Source organism: Dermochelys coriacea, chromosome 9 (assembly GCF_009764565.3).
Source record: "Dermochelys coriacea isolate rDerCor1 chromosome 9, rDerCor1.pri.v4, whole genome shotgun sequence".
NCBI lineage: Eukaryota > Metazoa > Chordata > Testudines > Dermochelyidae > Dermochelys > Dermochelys coriacea.
The window spans coordinates 9,653,390-9,673,132 of NC_050076.1; the positions used below are offsets into that span (position 1 = coordinate 9,653,390).

General features: G+C 42.9%; 1 protein-coding gene across 1 annotated transcript in view; it reads left to right on the forward strand.

The window, feature by feature from the left end:
• The window catches only part of MCF2L2 (MCF.2 cell line derived transforming sequence-like 2), a 306,265-nt gene that overhangs the window by 256,106 nt on the left and 30,416 nt on the right, over window positions 1-19,743 (forward strand). The window contains exons 22-26 of the mRNA XM_038416040.2: window positions 3,954-4,079; window positions 10,966-11,187; window positions 13,751-13,843; window positions 14,339-14,417; window positions 16,081-16,153. Coding sequence (XP_038271968.1) covers window positions 3,954-4,079; window positions 10,966-11,187; window positions 13,751-13,843; window positions 14,339-14,417; window positions 16,081-16,153 — 593 coding nt within the window. The remainder of the gene's footprint in view (window positions 1-3,953; window positions 4,080-10,965; window positions 11,188-13,750; window positions 13,844-14,338; window positions 14,418-16,080; window positions 16,154-19,743) is intronic.

A 19,743-nucleotide genomic window follows, 5' to 3' on the forward strand; every position in this document is an offset into this window, starting at 1 on the left:
ATTTTGGGTGTTTTCCCTTTTTCAGGGCCAAACTTGGGGCAGATTGGCCCTAATTATCAGACGTGGTAAACATCTGCAGCTCACATTTGACTTCAGCTGAAGTTGTGGGTACTTAGCACGTTTGAAATTCAGGTCCAAAATTGAAGATCCAAGACCAGTGTCCCCTTTTGAAAATTTTGGTCTTAATTTTTGTTTTCATCACCTCATCTCTAAAATGGGGATAATATTTTCTCACCTCCTTTACCAGGGTGTTTTGAGGGTTAATTGGTTGATGTTATGAAGCATTTTGACTACAAAAAATGCTAATTAGTGTTATGAAGTCCACTATGGAATTTAGTATACTATCTAGAGCAGGGTCTCAGTTGGTCCAAACGGACATAGCTCCATTGAAGTCAATGAAGTGATACCAGTTTATGTCATCTGAATATCTGGCCAATCATTTACCTATGCAGCATCTAACTATCAAGGTGATGGGCTATCTAGGAAACCCTGGGATACGTAGAATGAAGAATGCTCTGTACAGTAAGTGGACCAGATTGCACTGTGGTGCAACTTCATTGACGCTCATAGAGTTGCACCTGCTTATTCCAGCAGTAAATTTGACTCAGGTGCTTCCAGGAACTGTAATAGTAAAAGGGAGAGAGAGAATTTAAAAGAAATGTTCAAGGTCTCCAGTAGAAGAAGAATAAACTGTGCTCTCTCTTTAATTTGAAATGTGCAAGTAAGCAAAAGTGAGATTAGATCAAGGAGTACAGTTCTCATGCAGAACAGGCACAGCCATTGGGATCAAATCAGGTCAGACCAGTTCTGTACACACCTCACAGTACATTTGGAAGGACGCTAACGAGCGCTCCACAGAAGGAGCATGCTAAGCCCTTTGGGAAAGAGCTTCTCTGAGGGTGGGGAAATAGGGCAGGAGGGTGATTCCGGAGAACCTTTCACAATTAGAAATGGATAGTAAGGAAGAGGCAATGCATAGGAAGATAGTCTTGGTGACCAATGGGCAGATCAGCTTTTAGCTCCTGGATCACGTTTTTTTTTTTAAACTCTATTTGGTTTCAGTCAGTTTAGCTAGTTTTAAATGGCAGCCTCCTAACGAGATGATGGTCGTAGAGATTGCTCATAATAGTAGGGATTCCACAACAGGTAACACAAAGTGCATCTTGCTCTTTCCCTCTGAGGCATGGACAGCCACATATTTAAAGGCTGCGCCATATGATGTCAGCAGGTTGGGATTTGTGTGAACCCCTTTCTTCAGTTTCCTTTTCACTTGGAGTTTCTGGGTTTGAACAATTTCAGCTGCATTTTGCTCCAGTTTGGAAAGTAGACATAAGCCTGAACCAAAACCACATAGAGGGATTCCATTTCAAGCTTTTGCATCTGTGGCTTATCTTTGCCAAGTTTTGAATCAAAACTAGATGAAACAACTGGCTGTTGTGTGGTTTCCACCTAAAAGGTAGCTCCATATTACCCACAACTTGACTTCTGCTCACCTGAGACTTGGCCCAGCTTGGCTGAAATTGGACACAGTTTCAGCAAAAGGTTCACAAGTCTGGCCTGAATTTCAGGTTTGTAACTAAACTGGATGAAGGTTAACTCAGCTGTGGTGAAGGAGCCTGTCTCCTACTTAGTAAACACAAATTAGCAGGGAGGGGGCGGATTTTCAGAAGTAACAATGAGGGCATGGTTTTGGTAGGGGGACCTCCCAGTGGCATGTCAGGTCTCAGCTTTATTCCCATTTGCTTTAGTAGATACAGCATGAACTGTACTCTTGCTGGCTTTATAGTTGGCAAGTTGGATGAACTCATTGGAAGTGCTGTTTGTTTACTGGTATAATATTTAGTGCAGACAACTATTGTGACATTCCAATGTGTAGCCTTGCTGTTTGTGCTTCTGAAATGAAGCCTACAGTTACCCAACCAAGTGCTCATGTCATAGTGATAATAAATTCATAAAGACCAGTGAATAGTTACCAGACAAGCACCTGCCTGAGCTTGTTGTGGGTCACTAGAACTAAGGTGAGTCACTGAAACTTTTGTCTCATCACTTGGTAACCAAAAAACATATTCCTGGAACCCAACAAGTTAATAGGTGAATCCCCCAAGCAACATGAGATACAACAATTATGCTTTATCAGTTCAATTCTATGGGCTGCTGAGTGGCTGCTGCGGACCCTCAGTGGAATTATGAGCCTCCAGCACCTTTGAGCTTCAAGTCAGTATTGACTCTGCCAATTTTTAAAAAATCTTTTTAAATGCTCGATGTATTCGACTTTTTCTTTCTGAGGCACTTTGAGTGAAGACAGAGAGGGCCTGATTCTGATCTCATATGGGTGTAAATCAGGAATAACTCCATTAATTGCATTGAAGTTGCACTGGTGCAAAACTGGAATAAATGACGTCAGTCTCACAGTTACAGATTCGACAATGTACAAGAGCAAAGAGTTGATATGGGAGAAGGCTCAATTTAAAATCAAAAGGCCTGATTCTCCTCTCAGCTTTTACAAAGATGTAACTGCAGTAAATAAGTGAGAAAAGAATTAAGCCCTAAACTTTCCTTAGAACTCAGGGATAACCAGTGACTAGAGAATGAAAGCAGGAGTGAGGAGAGGTGCTTGTATGGGACCCAGTGAGCAATGTGTACTCTAGATATTTGGAGTCCAAAGCAGAAGATCCATACATGGCGAGACTGCACATTTTGGCCTTTTAATTGTTTTATTTTTGTTTTCCTGATTTTTGGCCACCTGTTCCCCAGCAGGCCTAGGACTTTGCCCCTCATTCCCCATGCTGGGGACATACAGAGGGGAGATCTCTTATCTCAGAGAATGAGCCCATTTTTAAAGTACAGTTTTAATGCATTTTTGATTGGAGATTAATGTTGTCCTTCTGAAGGTGATCATCCTTTAAACAGACATTTAAAATTTTCATATGTGGGTTGGTCAATAGTTGGGGCGGAGGTAGGGTTTAAGTGAGCTGGAAGATTTCTCTGCATCTTCCCTGCTTCTACTAAAAATTCAATGTCTGGAAAACTAGCCTTCTAGTTGGAGACTAAAGAAGCTCAGTCTACTTAGGGCATGTCTACACTTACCTCCGGAGTGATCGATCCACTGGGGGTCGATTTATCGCGTCTAATGAAGACATGATAAATCAACCGACAAGCACTCTCCCGTTGACTCCGGTACTCCACTGGAGTGAGAAGCATAGATGGAGTCGAGGGGGGAGTGGCGGCAGTCGACCTACCGCAGTGAAGACACCGCGGTAAGTAGCTCTAAGTACGTCGACTTCAGCTATGCTATTTTCGTAGCTGAAGTTACGTAACTTAGACCAATTTAGCTTGCCCTCCCACGCCTAGTGTAGACCAGGCCTTAGTTTATGAAGAAAAAGATTGAGAAGTGATTTGGTCATGGTCTGCAAGTACATTGATGGAAGCGATTACTGATAATAGAGAGAGTTCCTTAATGTAGCAGACAAAGGCAAGATCCAGTGTCTGGAAGCTGATGCTCGACAAAATCAGACTAAAGATTAGATGCATGTTTTTCATAGTGAGGGTAATAATTGGAACAATCTACCTAGGGATATGGTGGATTCCCCATCACCTGCAGTCTTTAAATAAAGACTGGGTGTCTCTCTAAAAGAAATGCCCTAGCTCAGTCAGAAGTTATGGGCTTGATGCAGGAACCACTTAGTGAAATTCTATGATTTGTGTTAAAGCCGGAGATCAGATTATATGATCACAATGGCCCTGTTTGGTCATAAATGAATCCATGAAACTTACAAATGTCCAAAAGCTTAAAAGGTCTATTTCTGATGATCGTTAAAGAGACTCTCCTGCCATTCCTATAACTGCACTCCTCTGTGTGTTCAACATGTGAAGTGGTCTTGTCATTGCTCTCTGATCAAGGATATGGACTTTTGAGATGTTCCTTGATATGGCTGTCTTCATTGTTTAAATAGGAAATGCTGAAATGCAGCAAGAATTCTGAAGGCACCGCTGAACTGGAAGAGGCGCTGGCCACAATGCTTGATATCATCAAGTCAGTGAATGATTCCATGCATCAAATAGCCATCACGGGATATGAGGTATTATTATTATTTATTATTTGTATCCTAGTTGTGGATGTTCCAGCCAGCTCCAGTCATGACATACGCACCACTATTGCAGGTTGCAGGAGTCCAGATTTCTGATCTCTAACTCAGATCCTGCCCAGGTGACAAGTCTCTGACAGAAAGACACAGGATGAGATGTAGCAGTGATCAAACATAAGTGACCAAATTTCAACTGAGCAACGTGTGCAGGGGGTGGGAATAGGTGGATGTGACAGCAGGATGCAGCTCTTTTGAGCAATGGGTCTGACACTGATGTTTGTAAATGGGAAGATGCAGGCTTGACTGGTCCAGAATAAGGTAGTGATTGAAAGCTGTATGTGACCCCAGTACAGACCCCCCAGAATCCCAGGGCATTAGTTATGGGCCAGGAAAAGCTGGATGGTGTATAAATTGGGCAGTAGAAGCCTACGGTTATAGCTGGAGGCCCCATTGCCTCAAATACATTGATGACAACAACAGTAGCAGTGCAAATCAGTGGTAACTGCACTGAAGTCAGCTGAGTTACATCAGGGATGAATGTGGCCCTAATTTACAAATAGAAATGAGTCACTGATTAAGAGGTAGCCGTGATTACCACATGAGAAAAGAATGACTGTTAAAAGAATGACTTTAAATAACACATTGTTAGAACTGTGTGGACCACCATTTAGAAATATCAGAATTATGTAAACACTAAGGAAGAATTTATTTAGTCTGGTTCAAGCAATTTATAAAGTAGGAATAATGGGATGGACATTAAAGTAAAATTTAGGCTGAATATCAGGAAAAACAGGAAGCTGTGTTGAGTTGTGGAATAGTCTCCAAAGGAAGTGGAGGAAAGCCTATTAGTGTCATGTATAATGGGACAAAACACTGGAGAATATGCTGTAATGTCTGGATCGGAAAAGTAATCTTTCATTGTGCGACGGGATGGACGAGGTTCCTAACATGCCTTTAGCAATTCCTAATTTCTAGGATTCTGTGATTCATAATGTATCACCAATTATATCTGTATCTGGTAGCTAAGAGCGCTAGATGATACCGTATTGTAATGAATTAGCTAGTACATAGAAAACACTACCGTCAATACTGCTCTTTATGGGATGGAATTAGAACTGCCCAGCTTTGTGTCATAGATAATGTCCTGTAAACACTTAATGGAGATGCTCCTTTAGCTTATGTAGTGGAGCAAATGCTTGTGGAACAGGAGGATCTGAGTGCCAACCCTGCGGTTGCAAAGAAATTTTAAGTTGGTCATGGCGTGGAAGGTGAAGCAACAATAGTGAAGTTCTAGCTTGCCATGGATTTGTTACAATAGTAGCAAACACGTACACTATGAAATAATGTCTCTTCCAATGGGTCAAATTCCCCCACTGTACAAAGGACCAGCACAAAGCCCATGCACTATCTAAAACCCACATAAGCCCTCAAAGCCTGAAGGACTTCAGTGATGCCTTGTGTGGCCCTGTGCATGGGTGAATTTCACCCAATATCAGTTGATTAACAGATCTGGGCTCATTATTGAGCAATTAGACTAGGAATAGTTTCTAATTACTGTATTGTAGTATGGATCTTTGGGCTGAAAAACAACATTGACATGAGTAACAAAATGGGAATTGCCCTTCCCCCTGCTATATGTAAACTGAAGTTTTCCAGGGGAATTTATATTTAGTTATGGATTTCTCCCACATTATTGGAGCTGGAGATCCCCAATGTATTTAGATTTGTTGATTGAAAAACGACCTTGGCATTAGTTTGTTAATTATAATATTTCTCCAGCAACCAGCTGCAGATCTGATATTTTGTTATGTGTCTTTGCTTTGCAAACCGAAAGGGTGATTTTAAAATGGGTTTCAATACTGAATCCTATTCTGACTGGACAAATAAATATATTACATAACTTTTGAATCTTCATTGGAAGAGCTATATAATCTGTGACAGCAGCCTACAGAAGGGGATTTACATCTTTCCCATCATTCTAATTTTGTTTTAGGATTTAAAGGGACACTATCAGATTCATCATTCATATAATTATTAAATATATAGGGCTGGATTCTGAGACCATCTCTTCAGTGGAGCTACCAGTTAACTCCAGCAGAGGATCTTGTCCATATATACTTAAACAATGTTATTAATAACACCTTAGATTATTAAAATTGAATGGTAAAATGATTTTTTTTATCATTTATGCTGTTTGTTTACTTTTTGTATGTCTCTGAAATAGAAAATGACAATTGACCTAGTCAGTTTTACTTTTGAATAGTAAATTTCACTTTCAGGTTTTCATACACTATGGACCTGATTGCAAAGCTCCCACTCACTTTAATAACATATTACTGGAAGTTCAGGATGCAAACACTGCCTGGGAACATTTTTGGATTTGTGAAAAGCTGTTTCCATTGCAGTAAAATAAACAAACTGGACACATCTCTACTGGCTTCAGCTTTTGCAAAACCTTTAACAAAATCTTAATTTGGGGGCCAGATTTGACCTGAGGCCGCTGCTCAAACTGAGTTGGTTATTTTTCATTGGTTTCAGAGTAGCAGCCGTGTTAGTCTGTATTCGCAAAAAGAAAAGGAGTACCCGTGGCACCTTAGAGACTAACAAATTTATTAGAGCATAAGCTTTCGTGAGCTACAGCTCACTTCATCGGATGCATTTGGTGGAAAAAGCAGAGGAGAGATTTATATACACACACACACACACACACACACACACACAATTGTTTCATGTTCTCTGTGTGTGTGTGTGTGTGTGTGTGTATATAAATCTCTCCTCTGCTTTTTCCACCAAATGCATCCGATGAAGTGAGCTGTAGCTCACGAAAGCTTATGCTCTAATAAATTTGTTAGTCTCTAAGGTGCCACGGGTACTCCTTTTATTTTTCATTGTAACTTTTTGAAGTTACAAGCCTCTCAAATCCCTACAGCAGTTCTTGGTGACTGCAGTGACACCTGCTTGGAACTGTGACACTATTGAATCTGCTGCATTTGTCTACTATATATACTATTGAAAGAATGAAGACTTTAGTTGTGTCGGTGTAAAAGACAGGGATTTCCTTGAGTTCTTGTATTTTACTCTTCACTTTTCGAGGGGGGAGGAGATTCTCCTACAATGTCCCATGTCTCAGGGCATTGGCTTGTGAAAGGCTCCCCAAACCATAGGAGCAATGGCTGAACCTCACCAGGTTCACATGTTTGGGTTGGATGAGCACTCAAAAGTTCAGATGCTTATACAATCTATCAGAACCTCGTGGGTCTGCAAAACTAGATTGGCAATCTCATGGGAACAGCATTTCTGATTACTTCTCCAGTTTGCACAGTACTTCTGGTCCAGCCTGAAAAGAGGGGGATTGGCATTTCTACTGTTTTAGCCTAATTTAAATTTAGGTACTAACTTTCTATCTCCTGAAATTCCCTCTACCACCTTTACATGTACAATATTTTTCTTTACTCCATAAAATGCTGCAGAGTGTGGAAGGATTGGGATGGGGAGCTACTGCATAGGCCCTGACACTGGCGCAATCTGTGAATGGAAAGACTACCTCCCCACACACATGAATCGTGGGGGCACAATCTAATTTGCATATTCTTGCCTCTGAATCTCATGTCGGCTTTACCACTGTGAATTCAACTAACACCTCTTTCACACCTCCACTTTATGAATTTGCCCCAAACTCTTGCAGGGAATTGCACCAAACCCACATGCTATCCCTGAGGGCTAGAATACTTGTATTCGCTTTCTTGAGCGAGCTAAAAATTGTGTGTAAAGTCTCACAGGTAGCTAACCACGATGGCCATAACGTAGCCATACAAGATCTGTGTTGACAACATGCATGCTTATTTATTGGAGATAAGGTATGGAATAAATTGCACTCAATAAATTCATTCCCAATACGCCCTTTTCAGATAGTAGGCTATGATAACTAGTGAGAACTGCAGAGCCAACACCTCCTACCTCTAGTCAAACTGCTCCCCAGTTTGAGATGGGACTCTTCAAGCACACAGGTGTGGAAGACATGCCTAGTTGACGTAACATACTTTTTGAAGGTGGCATTATCCCAATAGAGCAACAGGTTTGAGCCCTTGACCTGTGTAGGTTATTCTACTTTTTGGTGATCTGCATGTGCAGAGCTGAGGGGCAGAACTCTAATGTAAGAAGGTGCTGGAATCTAAACATCTATTAGGAAGCCATCATGGAAGGATTACTTGCGGGGTGATGGTTGGGAGCACAGAAAAGTTCAAAAGCATTTCTTGTTACTGGATTGCCTTTGCATAAAAACTTGACCCTACAGATTAAGTATACTCTCTGCGTGGCAGTGAGATACAATGGTAGTTCAAACATATCTCCAATCTTCCATAAACAAAAGACACAATGTCCTGTAATATCAGGAAATAATTGCATTTCAGAATGAAACCATGCACCCCAAACAAGCTCCGTTGGGCACAGTCCATCTGCTGAACAACATAGGTGCCCACGAACACTTTGCACTGTGCTCCCCTCTCTGCATTGGCTCCCCATTGAAGACACAGAGTTCAAGGATTCTGTCCTGATATTCAAAGCCCTCAGTGGGATTGGCCCAAGAAGTCTCAGATATCGCCTCTCTCTTGGCACCCATGATCAGTGTTGCCAAAAATTAACAGGTTTCAGAGTAGCAGCCGTGTTAGTTTGTATTCACAAAAAGAAAAGGAGGACTTGTGGCACCTTAGAGACTAACAAATTTATTTGAGCATAAGCTTTCGTGAGCTACAGCTCACTTCATCTGATGCATCCAATGAAGCTCACGAAAGCTTATGCTCAAATAAATTTGTTAGTCTCTAAGGTGCCACAAGTACTCCTTTTCTTTTTGCCAAAAATTAAGCACCTCCATTGCACCTCCAGTGTCCCGATCCTGCAATTGACTCCCTGTACAAGTTTTAGGATTGGGGCCAAAACTTATCCTTGTCAAAGTAATCATTGCTTGTTCTATAATCCTGTATCACAGATACAAATTTAAAAAAAAAAACAACGAGGAGTCCTTGTGGCACCTTAGAGACTAACAAATTTATTTGGTTATAAGCTTTCGTGGGTGTTAGCCACGAAATTTGTTAGTCTCTAAGGTGCCACAAGGACTCCTTGTTGTTTTTGCTGATACAGACTAACACGGCTACCACTCTGAAACTAGATACAAATTACTTCTTATAAAATAGTTTGCAGATATAACTGGGTCCTTCTCTGCTTCTTAATGTCCATTAACACATAGCTTTGACACTCCTTTCACTCATTTTACTCCTACACGCTTTAGTACTAACATATTTTATACATGTCTTGTGCTCTTAAGGTCTGATCCAAACTCAATTACAGTTACATTGACATCAGTGGGCTTTGGATCAGGCTCTTAAAGCAGAAGGTCTGATGCTTATTCTCGCCCTCTCTCGTACGTGTCTGGTGCCCATCCCCATAGTATCTGAACACCTTGCAATCTTTAATGTATTTATCCTCACACACCCCTCTGAGATGGGGCAGGGCTTTTATCCCCCATGCTATAGATGGGGAACTGCGGCACAGAGAGACTAAAGGGCCAGACTCTAGGTGCCTAGAGATGCAGATAGGCAGGTGAAAACCTTTACACATCTGGCCCTACTTGACGTACCCAGGACAGCCTGGATGTCTGTGGCAGAGCAGGAACTGGACTGCAGTCTCCCATGGCGCAGGCTCATGGTTAAATTACTGGACACTAATGATACATCTACACTGTCCCGCAGTTCAGACTTTGGGTAGGAATAGCAATGCACACCATAGCGCTACCCTGTAACTCCCCTTCGTGGCTGCAGTGGGCATGAATTGATAGGTTCCTAGTTCGCGTTAACAATCATCTTCAAACAGGATTACATTAACGCGAGCTAGGAACCTTTTAGTTTGCGCCTGCGGCATCCACACAGGTGAGTTACTGGGCAACACTTGGAGGCACACTGCTGTTCAGTCCCGTGATGGTCCACACCGCAGGGTAGTGTAGACAAGCCCTAAGGCCCCTTAACGCTGCTCTGGAGGGGCAGGACATTGAAGCCCAAGTTGCCAGTTTTTGATAGAGGCAGCTTCTCCCTCTCATGAAGCTCCTCTGGGTCATCAGACAGGAGCCCCAGTCTGGCAGAGCTGAAGAAATCCCTCAGAGAGGCCAGAGCTGATTGTCTTAACTGGGAGGGGTGCAACGTAGATATTGTGGGCATGGAAAATGGCAGGGGGAATGGATAAGTGAGGGAGCCTGTCAACTGATCCTGGGGGAATCTCTCTAGGGGCCCCAGCTTTCTCCTGACTGGTCCCCTTTCATGTACCTACAGTTACACCAGTCCTTAAATTCTTAACCTAAATTGAGTCTATCAGCCCTTAAACTCCAGGGCTTGCAGGCCTCCTTTGTCTCTGTGTCAGTGTCTTACAGGCCACCTGGCCTGGGAACCTTCCCCCTCTGCTATCCCATTCTGTTCTCCCTCCTGTGTAGCTGGGCTTGTTTTCTTTATTGGTCGCAGCTGTGGGTGCATGTCTCCATGACTGGCCGTTCTGGCAGCTGTGTTGGGGTGTGGTCAGTCTGATCGCCTGTAAGCAGGGAAGATGCTCCTGTCCCTTCTGCCTATGCCCTGTATTGGGCTTGTGAACCCCACTACGAGCCACAGATGTTATGGCTGGGGAGTAGAGCTCGTCAGTGAAGCACTCAGCTGACTCCTTAGCCCTGGCTGCATGCTGATCCCAAGCGCCCTAGATAGCCCAGTGCTGTGGCCCCCAATGGGCACCTTTGTTTCCCTAGTCACACCCATCGATCCTTTGATTTAATGAGTCTGCCCTACGTTTTTCTGGTTTGAATGTCACCCACGTGAAAACCCTTCTTTTCCCCACTCTTGTGCGACAGGGAGACGTGCATGAGCTTGGTAAGCTGCTGATGCAGGGCTCCTTCAACGTCTGGACTGATCACAAGAAGGGCCATAGCAAGGTGAAGGACTTGGCTAGGTTCAAACCGATGCAGAGGCACCTCTTTCTCTACACAAAGATCCTGCTCTTCTGCAAGAAACGGGACGAAAACACAGACGGCCATGAGAAGTCTCCTTCATACAGCTTTAAGAATTCTTTAAAGGTAATGGGCCTGGTACAGAAGGAGAGGTGAGGTATATATCCACTATTGAAGCAAGTTTAAAATAGCATGGAGGTGGACATTTTAAAGACAAGATTAGAAGTATGAAAGACCTTTTCTATTGAGGCAAGTTGAATAAGGCAGCAGCTCTGGGAATGGTCTTATTTTTAATTGGGTGAAACGTCTGTTGGACATGGGCCAATGAACCGGGAACTTCAGGCTTCTTCGAAATCCAAACCCAGGTCTGGCTCTGAATTTTTTAACGGACCCCTCTCTTAATGATTTGGTGAATCACCCACAACCCTGGAAGCTTTTGAAATCTGGATCTGAATTTTCATCTGAACTCCATTACTTCTGTAGCAGAAAGGGCCCCAGATTCAAGGGGAAGTTAGTTAGCTCAGTACAGAGTGAAGCCTCAAGTGTTCTGCACTGGCTACGTCCTATAGAGAGGAGCAGGGATAAGCAGGTTTTGGGTCCGTCTCTCATTGTTCTAGATAGAGGGCCCCATCATGCTCTAGTTTTAGCACTGGCTTTTGATGTGGAGTGGATGTAGATGTGGATGTGGATTTTAGCAGTGGAGCAGGACTGGGCTTGTGAACTCCAACCTATATTCTGTTACAAAAATATCTACAGACGAATCCCAAAAAACTTGATGACTCTTGAAATGACTCCTGGGGTGATGTGCCAACGCCTGAATCCTGACATTGTTTATTAACATTAGTTACACTACTGGGGGTCAAATTCTCCCATCAAGTACAGTACAATGGTGTGATCCTTTGGACTTCAGTTGGCAACATCTGGGACAACATTTGGCTCAGCATGTGTGACGGTGCAATACACCAGCCATTAATCATGTCTGTTTATGAAGGCATCAGCTGTTCAAAAACATAAAAGTAATAGAGTATGTGTGTATTGTATGTAAGATTGGATAAGAATTCCAATTTGGCGTATGTTATAGCATGTGAGCAAGCTCCTGCTCTTTGGATCTGTAGGTGGAGGGCCTCTTCCCTATAAGTCCACTTGGCAGAATTCTCTTTTTATTTTTTATAATTTTGATAGATCATATCAGTGTGTATTTTAAGCATTTTTAAAGATTTTTATCTATTTCAATGTTTCAGTTGCTCAAAATTGGGGGAGGGCAGCTAATAATTATTTCATGATAATAGATATTGAGATTCAAAAAGTTAAAGCTTTATAACCATTAAAACACAAATTGTCCCCATCATATGTCAAAATATACAAAAGTAAATATCCTTAAATCAAATGTTTGTCAGGCAAAGGCTTATCTGTAAATTTTGATGATTGTTCATGGAAATGTTTTTTTCGGCCGTTTGTATGTGGCCAGTGAAATCGATATTTACTAACACTTAGTGATAAAAAATTGAATCCTTACAAGCCTACATATAAAGAATTTTCCCTCCCCATGCTGAGGGGCAGAGGTGGAGAGCTGCTAGCTTTGCTGTATATACACTATTAAAAACAAGCACCCAGTCCTACAGTAGTAAGGTCACCCAAGTAGGCCTTTATTTGCTAGGCAACAGTCTAGTTAAGGTTGAGCAACCAAGCACTCAGAAGTCAGGTAATGCAGAGTTAAGGTTCATCACCCAACTTTAGCTGTGTTCCCCTATGTATGTTTTAAAATATGGCCTTGCTTTCTATCATTGCATTCGACTTGTCAAATAATACAATCTGAACACGTGTAAAAACAGGAATTTCGGAGGTAACCTTTTATAGAAAACACCTACAGTATATAGCTGACTGCATTAGTGCAGTGTGTAATACAGACTCTGTATCTAACCTGATGATCTGGGAGATGAGAAATACAATATAAGAGTTTTATAGAATTATAGACATTAGCTTTGTTGTGTTGATATTTTCAGTCTTTTGTCCTCGTATGTTTGGAAACTATCAAAAGTACTACAGTTTTGCCCTAAATCCTTTTTTTGGCCTCCAGGTTCTTACGTGATATGAGTTGCCAAGCTGCAGCCTTAGGGCTTAATCCATAGAGATGCTGAACATGGAAGCTAAGGGAGTTGTGGGTGCTCAGCACTAAAGTCCTTACCACAAGCATCTTAGGCCCCAGTTCCCCAATAAGATTTATGCAGGCTGAGTCTTGCATTGGCATGGAACACCACTGAAGTTAACAGACCTGGACACAGGAAGAGAGATCATTTCACAGGGCCCTGGGGTGTGATCTGCAAGGTCCTGGTCCTGATCCAGCAAAGCACTTACATTTGATGATGGAGTCGCTGGGACCATTCACATGCTTAAGTTCTTTGCTGGATGGGGACCACAGTGATCAGCACCTCACAGGGTCAACATTTGAATTTAACAAATGTGCAGCTACTGAGTGCTTTTCTGTAATCTATTAGTGAGAAATACTGACAGTTAAAAGGATGCAATGATGAATTTTATGTTGATTAAAAAATAATTCGAACATATTTTATGCACTCTGTAAAGGTATCCAGAATAGGACAGGTCCTTTTTATAGTGCCCTTCAGAGTGGATGTAATTTAAAAGTAAGTTAACATTAAGTTCCTGGTTTTCCTTTTTTATTTTGAAACAGATGAGTACTGTTGGCATCACAGAAAATGTAAAGGGTGATAACAAGAAGTTTGAGATCTGGTATAATGGCCGAGAAGAGGTCTATATCATTCAGGTAAAGACAATGGTTTCTCTAAAGGAGTTTGCTTCCTTCCAGCCATGTTTCCTTTAACAAGGTTGTAATTTCCTGTAGTGGCAGAGACAGAGAGAATATGAAGGAAACTAGATTGTGATTTTAATGTTACTCCCTTTCTCAGAATAAGCACATTACTAGAGCAACAGTGATTCTGAGCCTTCCCTGTCATGCTGCTCATGAAGTTCTAACATCATCTTTATCTTTGAGGAAATTTGCCATGACTTCGGTGTGGATAAAAAAGAAAATAAAAAGATGGAAAATGACTCGGGAGTCCAGAGAGAAAAATAATGATGGGAACTTTTAGATCCAATGTAATTTTTCATTTTGTAAAGAGCCCTACGCTTTTTTGGTCCCAGTTCTGGTCACAGAGGTTTATCATAAGGAAGGGCTAAAAGTAAATTTTAGGTTAAAGCAGCGGTAGGATTGCCAATGTCATGGAACTATATCTGCTTTGCACCTTTCCTGTGATTATAGGCATCTTCCGTTGAGTTGAAAAACATCTGGATTTCTGAGATTAGAAAAGTCCTGACAGGACAACTGGAAGCATACAGAGGTAGGACATAGTGTGTGATCTTTGTGATGTTGCATTGACTTTGTATCTGACATTCAACAGGGGGCAGCTAAAATGGGTTATTGAACAGGTACGTGCTGCCAAATGAAATCCGCAAGAGCAGGCCCAATATGTTGAAAATCAGCATAATTGTTTGTAAGTGAAATACATGACTGAAGTTTGACCCTTATTAAACTAGTGAGCATTAGTCTTTTACCTTGCTCATAAAACATGAAAATAGGATAGTCCAGTAGGTAAGGCGCTAGTCTAAGATAAAGGCAATCCCAGTTCAATTCCCTGTTTTGACTTCCTTTGTCACCTTGGGTGAGTGACTTAATCTCTCTGGGCCTGTTTCCCATCTCTAAAATGGGAGTAATAGCACTTCCTGATCTGTCAGAGTGTTGTGAAGATGAATACAGGAAAGATTGTGAGGTGCTCAAATACTGTGGTAATGGCCCATTTAAGTACCTAAGCTATATATATATATATATATATATATATATAAAGAAGCATTAATATGTTAGGCTTTGTGATTCTATGGGCAATGCAGACTGTACAGTGAGGTCTTGTATAATTCTTCCTTAGGAACTGTTGCCTTTAACCCAGGAGCGCTGGAACAATTTGTAGAGTGGGGGTGGTGCTGATAGTCATTGAACCAAACTGTAAACCCTTTATATGACAGAAACCACCTCAAGCCAGGGGGTGCAGCAGTACACCTAGTTCCAGCACCTGTCCTTTAACCTGCATTAACATGCCGCAGCAATGAGATAAAATCAGGTAAAAAAAAATTGGCCAAGAAAATGGATGAACTCAGCAGTGAAAAGTAGCTTGCAAAGAAACTCTAAAAGAGGGTGTGTGTGAATGCACTATGCTATAAAAGTTTCACTGGTATGACTTTGGGGTGGATTCATGCATGAGTAGTGAAGCAATGAGTGAGGGATGCAGGTTATCGCAAGTGAGTGCCTTGGTGGCACATGCATTCTGTTTGTGCCATGTATCTTACAGAAAAAGAGTCTTTTAGAAATAGCATAGAGAGGTTTTAAAATATATATTATGGGTGCCTTTTTTCACATTCCTCCCTGCTCCATCTGTAAACCAGGCTGCCTTCCTTACTGTGACTCCAACTGTACTGCATTCAGAGGGAGACAGAAATTATAAATAATTGAAGCCTCTAGAACAGTGGTTTTCAATCTTTTTTCATTTGCAGACTCCTAAAAAATGTTGAATAGTGCTGTGAAGACATGAGTGGAGAGGAGGTATTCAAGTGGTAGTCTGAAAACTTATATTCCATAGGACATACTACAGGGAATCTGGGCTGAGCCATACAGGGCTAACATAGTGGGTTTTCTGTGTCACTGAGGTAGAACCACCCTTGCTGCCTGTTTTATCAAAATTTCCTTGGATTTAAGCCATGATTCAAGCAGTATCTCACTGATTCTCTAACTCATTAGTGATGCTCCCAAAATATTGTGCCCTGTGTTTTAACTTGAAGATTTTCACCTGAGCAGCACATTTCAGGTGTATTTGGATCCAGGGATCTGGTTTGGATCCTTCTCTAGTTATTATTAATTCAACACCTGAGTCCAGTCTTCTTTGCCATGTTCTCTTATGTGTCCACAAAAAGGATCAGTGCAATTTAGAGCTATTTTTTTCCTTTCTCTAACAGAAGCAAGCCAGCTACACCAAAGAATCACAGAGAGTGTGTACCATGCACCGATGAATTCCTCCAACTCAACCAGGTAATCACAGCATAAATGGTGACCTGCCAAGTGTAAGGGGACTGTTGCCCCTTTACTAACATTCAGTGGGGGTGTTTTGGTTGGCTAGCTCCCAGTACTAAAAAGGGGGAAGGGTCAATGGGGAATCAGGACCCTGAGACTGACAGCCCCCTGGAACAATGGGGAGAGGTCAATGCTCCAGGTCAGCCTGAATGACAGGGCGAGCAGACTAATCAGGGAGTCAGGGAGGTCCCGTCCTCCGTGTGAGCCAGAATTGCCTGGATCAGACAGAGTGGGGCCAAGCTAAGGAGAGAGCAGGGGCCGGAGCTGAGTTGGGGAGCAGAGCTGGGCCAGATCCAGAGGAGCCAGAAAAGCAGGCCAGGAAGCATGTCAGTGCTGGGAGCAGAGTCACAGAAGCAGCCCCCAGAGCAGACCTGTCCTGGGAGCAGAGCTGCAGCAACCAGAGCCAGAGGGGCCAGAGAAGCAGCCCAGGGAGCTGGAGGCAGAGCAGCAGCAGCAGCAGCAGTGCAGAGACCGAGTGGTGCAGCTGGGGCTGGAGCAGTCCGGAGTTGGGTGCGGTGAGCAGCTGGGGAGACCGAGGGGTACCCTGGGCAGCGGGCCCAGCACAGGGAGACGCCTAAGCCAAGGGGCTCTGCAGGCCAGGCTTGGATCGTAACCCCGACAGGGCGGGGGCAACACTGGGAAGAAGGGTCCTACCACTTAGAGCTGAGAGCGTGTGGCCACCACCAGAGCAAGCGTCCAACCCACAGCATCCCTGCAGCAAAGCCAGGGCCTGAGAAGAAGGCCTGGGACTTACAAGGAACACACTGTGAACTGCCCTGACGTTCCAGAGACACTGTTTGTGATGTTCCTGGCCACAGAGCGGGCTGATGTGTTTCCTTTAACCTTTCCCATTTTTCCTTATTCTTTTTAAAATTAATTGTGGATTAAATAACTTGCATTTGCTTTAACTTATATGTAATGGTCAGTCCGTCAGAGAAGTGCCCAGTGCAGAGAGAGTACTCCTGAGTGGGGATACCCTAGCCCCGTCCTAGGTGACCACAGCAGGGTTGGGGGTCGAGCCCCCCAGGAATCCTGGGCCCAGCCTTGTTGGGGTTCTGAGGACTCTGCCAGACAGGAGAGTGGAAGGGGAGCCCTCAAGGGCAGGGAGGCCACTGGGTAAAGGAAGTGGGAGCGAGGACTCAGATCCTTTCGCTAGCCCACTTCACCGGGGTAGTGCAGAAGCCAGGAAAGTTCCCCACAAGAGCAGGACTATTCCCCCGCTTACACAGGCATTGATATCAGAATATCTTTTACCTTTTCCAATCTCAGTAACTTTAGGTGCAGATGAATTATGAATGTCCTGTGTTGCTTCCCAGGCATATCATTGTGTTCTTCACTGTCTTCAACCCACATAAATGCAGACAAAGATTTTGCATTTGTACAAACCCTTAATCTCAAAGCAAAATGCACTCAACAGACTGGAGTTTGCTTTTCCAAAGGAACCACAGGCACCCATGAATTTGGTCAGCAGCAGGGTCAATTGAATTTGACCCATTGAAAAGGATCATGGACTTTAATGAGGTTAATGAGGTTTAATGAGGGTGAAGATCTTTGGGTAAAATTGTCCAGAAGACAGAAAGAGAAAACAATTCCAATGAAAGTAAAATGCAACCAGAAAAATTTATCAAACCAAGCCAGATATTTAACCCTATGACATTGCAATGTAAAATGCTTGAGTTTCCAAAGCAGAAATACTAGGTATAATACTACAGCCAATGGTTAATTAACTCGAGGAACCACTGGCCGCATATGTTAGTTTAACCTACAGCAGATTAAACAGAGGGAAAAATGAGGATCTTATTGTCTTGACTACCTAAGAAAAGAGGATGTTGGACAAAACACCTTTTGTCCAATCTGTCACAACAGTGCAAGGCCTGTGCATGGTGATTGCTAATATGAGCAGTGGGGCGAATGAGAGGCCTTTATGAAGGAACACTGACACAATCTGCCCCACCAGCTATCCTAACCAAGGAGACCATGATCCTCTCTACTATGTGGCTCAGTGGGATTAAAGACACAGGAATTAGGGTACAAAATGTCCTAAGCCAACAGAAGAGAAGGAGTGAACCTTTCCCTGAGCCTGCTGATGTCCATAAATAGCTATTCTGCATGGTCGGGGTTCCATGGGTTTTCACGGGTGGACCCAGAGGTAAGGAGGCGTGGATTCAGAGGACAGACACACCCTGTGACATGCTCCCATGTAGAGGATAAACTCCCTATGACTGTGCCAAGCCTGGGAAACCCTGTGATTGGAAAAGATGCACTGGTTAATTCCAATTCAGCAACAGTATCGTCGGAAGAGCAACCAGTATCACCAGTGCCCCAGCTGTGGCTAGAAACTAATTAATTCATTAGACTGTGTTTCATCCATGGAAATACAGTCCATCCTGGGTTGCTCATACATAAAATGTAACAGCTGTTATGTTCTTTACGGTAATACAGTAAACTTTCATTGCATCATCAGAGAAGTCTGACTGGATGATGCTATCTCTGTGGTGTTATGTAGTATGCTTTCTTTCATCTAGTCATAAGCAGCCACACCCACTTTGTGCTGTGATTCCACAAGATAAAGACGGGTTGGGCTGGGTCAGTATTTGGAATCGAGACCTCATAGGAAAACTCAGCGTTCAGCAGGAAGTAGTCAAAGTCAGAGTTCCCCAAGGCAGCGGCTCATCGGGCTGACACAGTAAAGGAACATCAGGTTTCAGAGTAGCAGCCGTGTTAATCTGTATTCGCAAAAAGAAAAGCAGTACTTGTGGCACCTTAGAGACTAACAAATTTATTAGAGCATAAGCTTTCGTGAGCTACAGCTCACTTCATCGGATGCATTTGGTGGAAAAAACAGAGGAGAGATTTATATACACACACAGAGAACATGAAACAATGGGTTTATTATACACACTGTAAGGAGAGTGATCACTTAAGATAAGCCATCACCAGCAGCAGGGGGGGGAAAGGAGGAAAACCTTTCATGGTGACAAGCAAGGTAGGCTAATTCCAGCAGTTAACAAGAATATCTGAGGAACAGTGGGGGGGGGGGGGGGGGGGAGAAATACCATGGGGAAATAGTTTTACTTTGTGTAATGACTCATCCATTCCCAGTCTCTATTCAAGCCTAAATTAATTGTATCCAGTTTGCAAATTAATTCCAATTCAGCAGTCTCTCCTTGGAGTCTGTTTTTGAAGCTTTTTTGTTGAAGGATAGCCACTCTTAGGTCTGTAATCGAGTGACCAGAGAGATTGAAGTGTTCTCCAACTGGTTTTTGAATGTTATAATTCTTGACGTCTGATTTGTGTCCATTCATTCTTTTACGTAGAGACTGTCCAGTTTGGCCAATGTACATGGCAGAGGGGCATTGCTGGCTGCTGATTTGAAGGTATACATTGTCACCAAATGTGAAATAGTTATGGGTGAGGACAAAGTCACAAAGTTCAGCCACCAGGTTAACCGTGACAGTATCTGGGATACTGTTCCTGACGGCTTGTAGTCCATCACAGAACGCCACTAGCCATCACCTTCAGCCCCCAACTAAAACCTCTCCAACGCA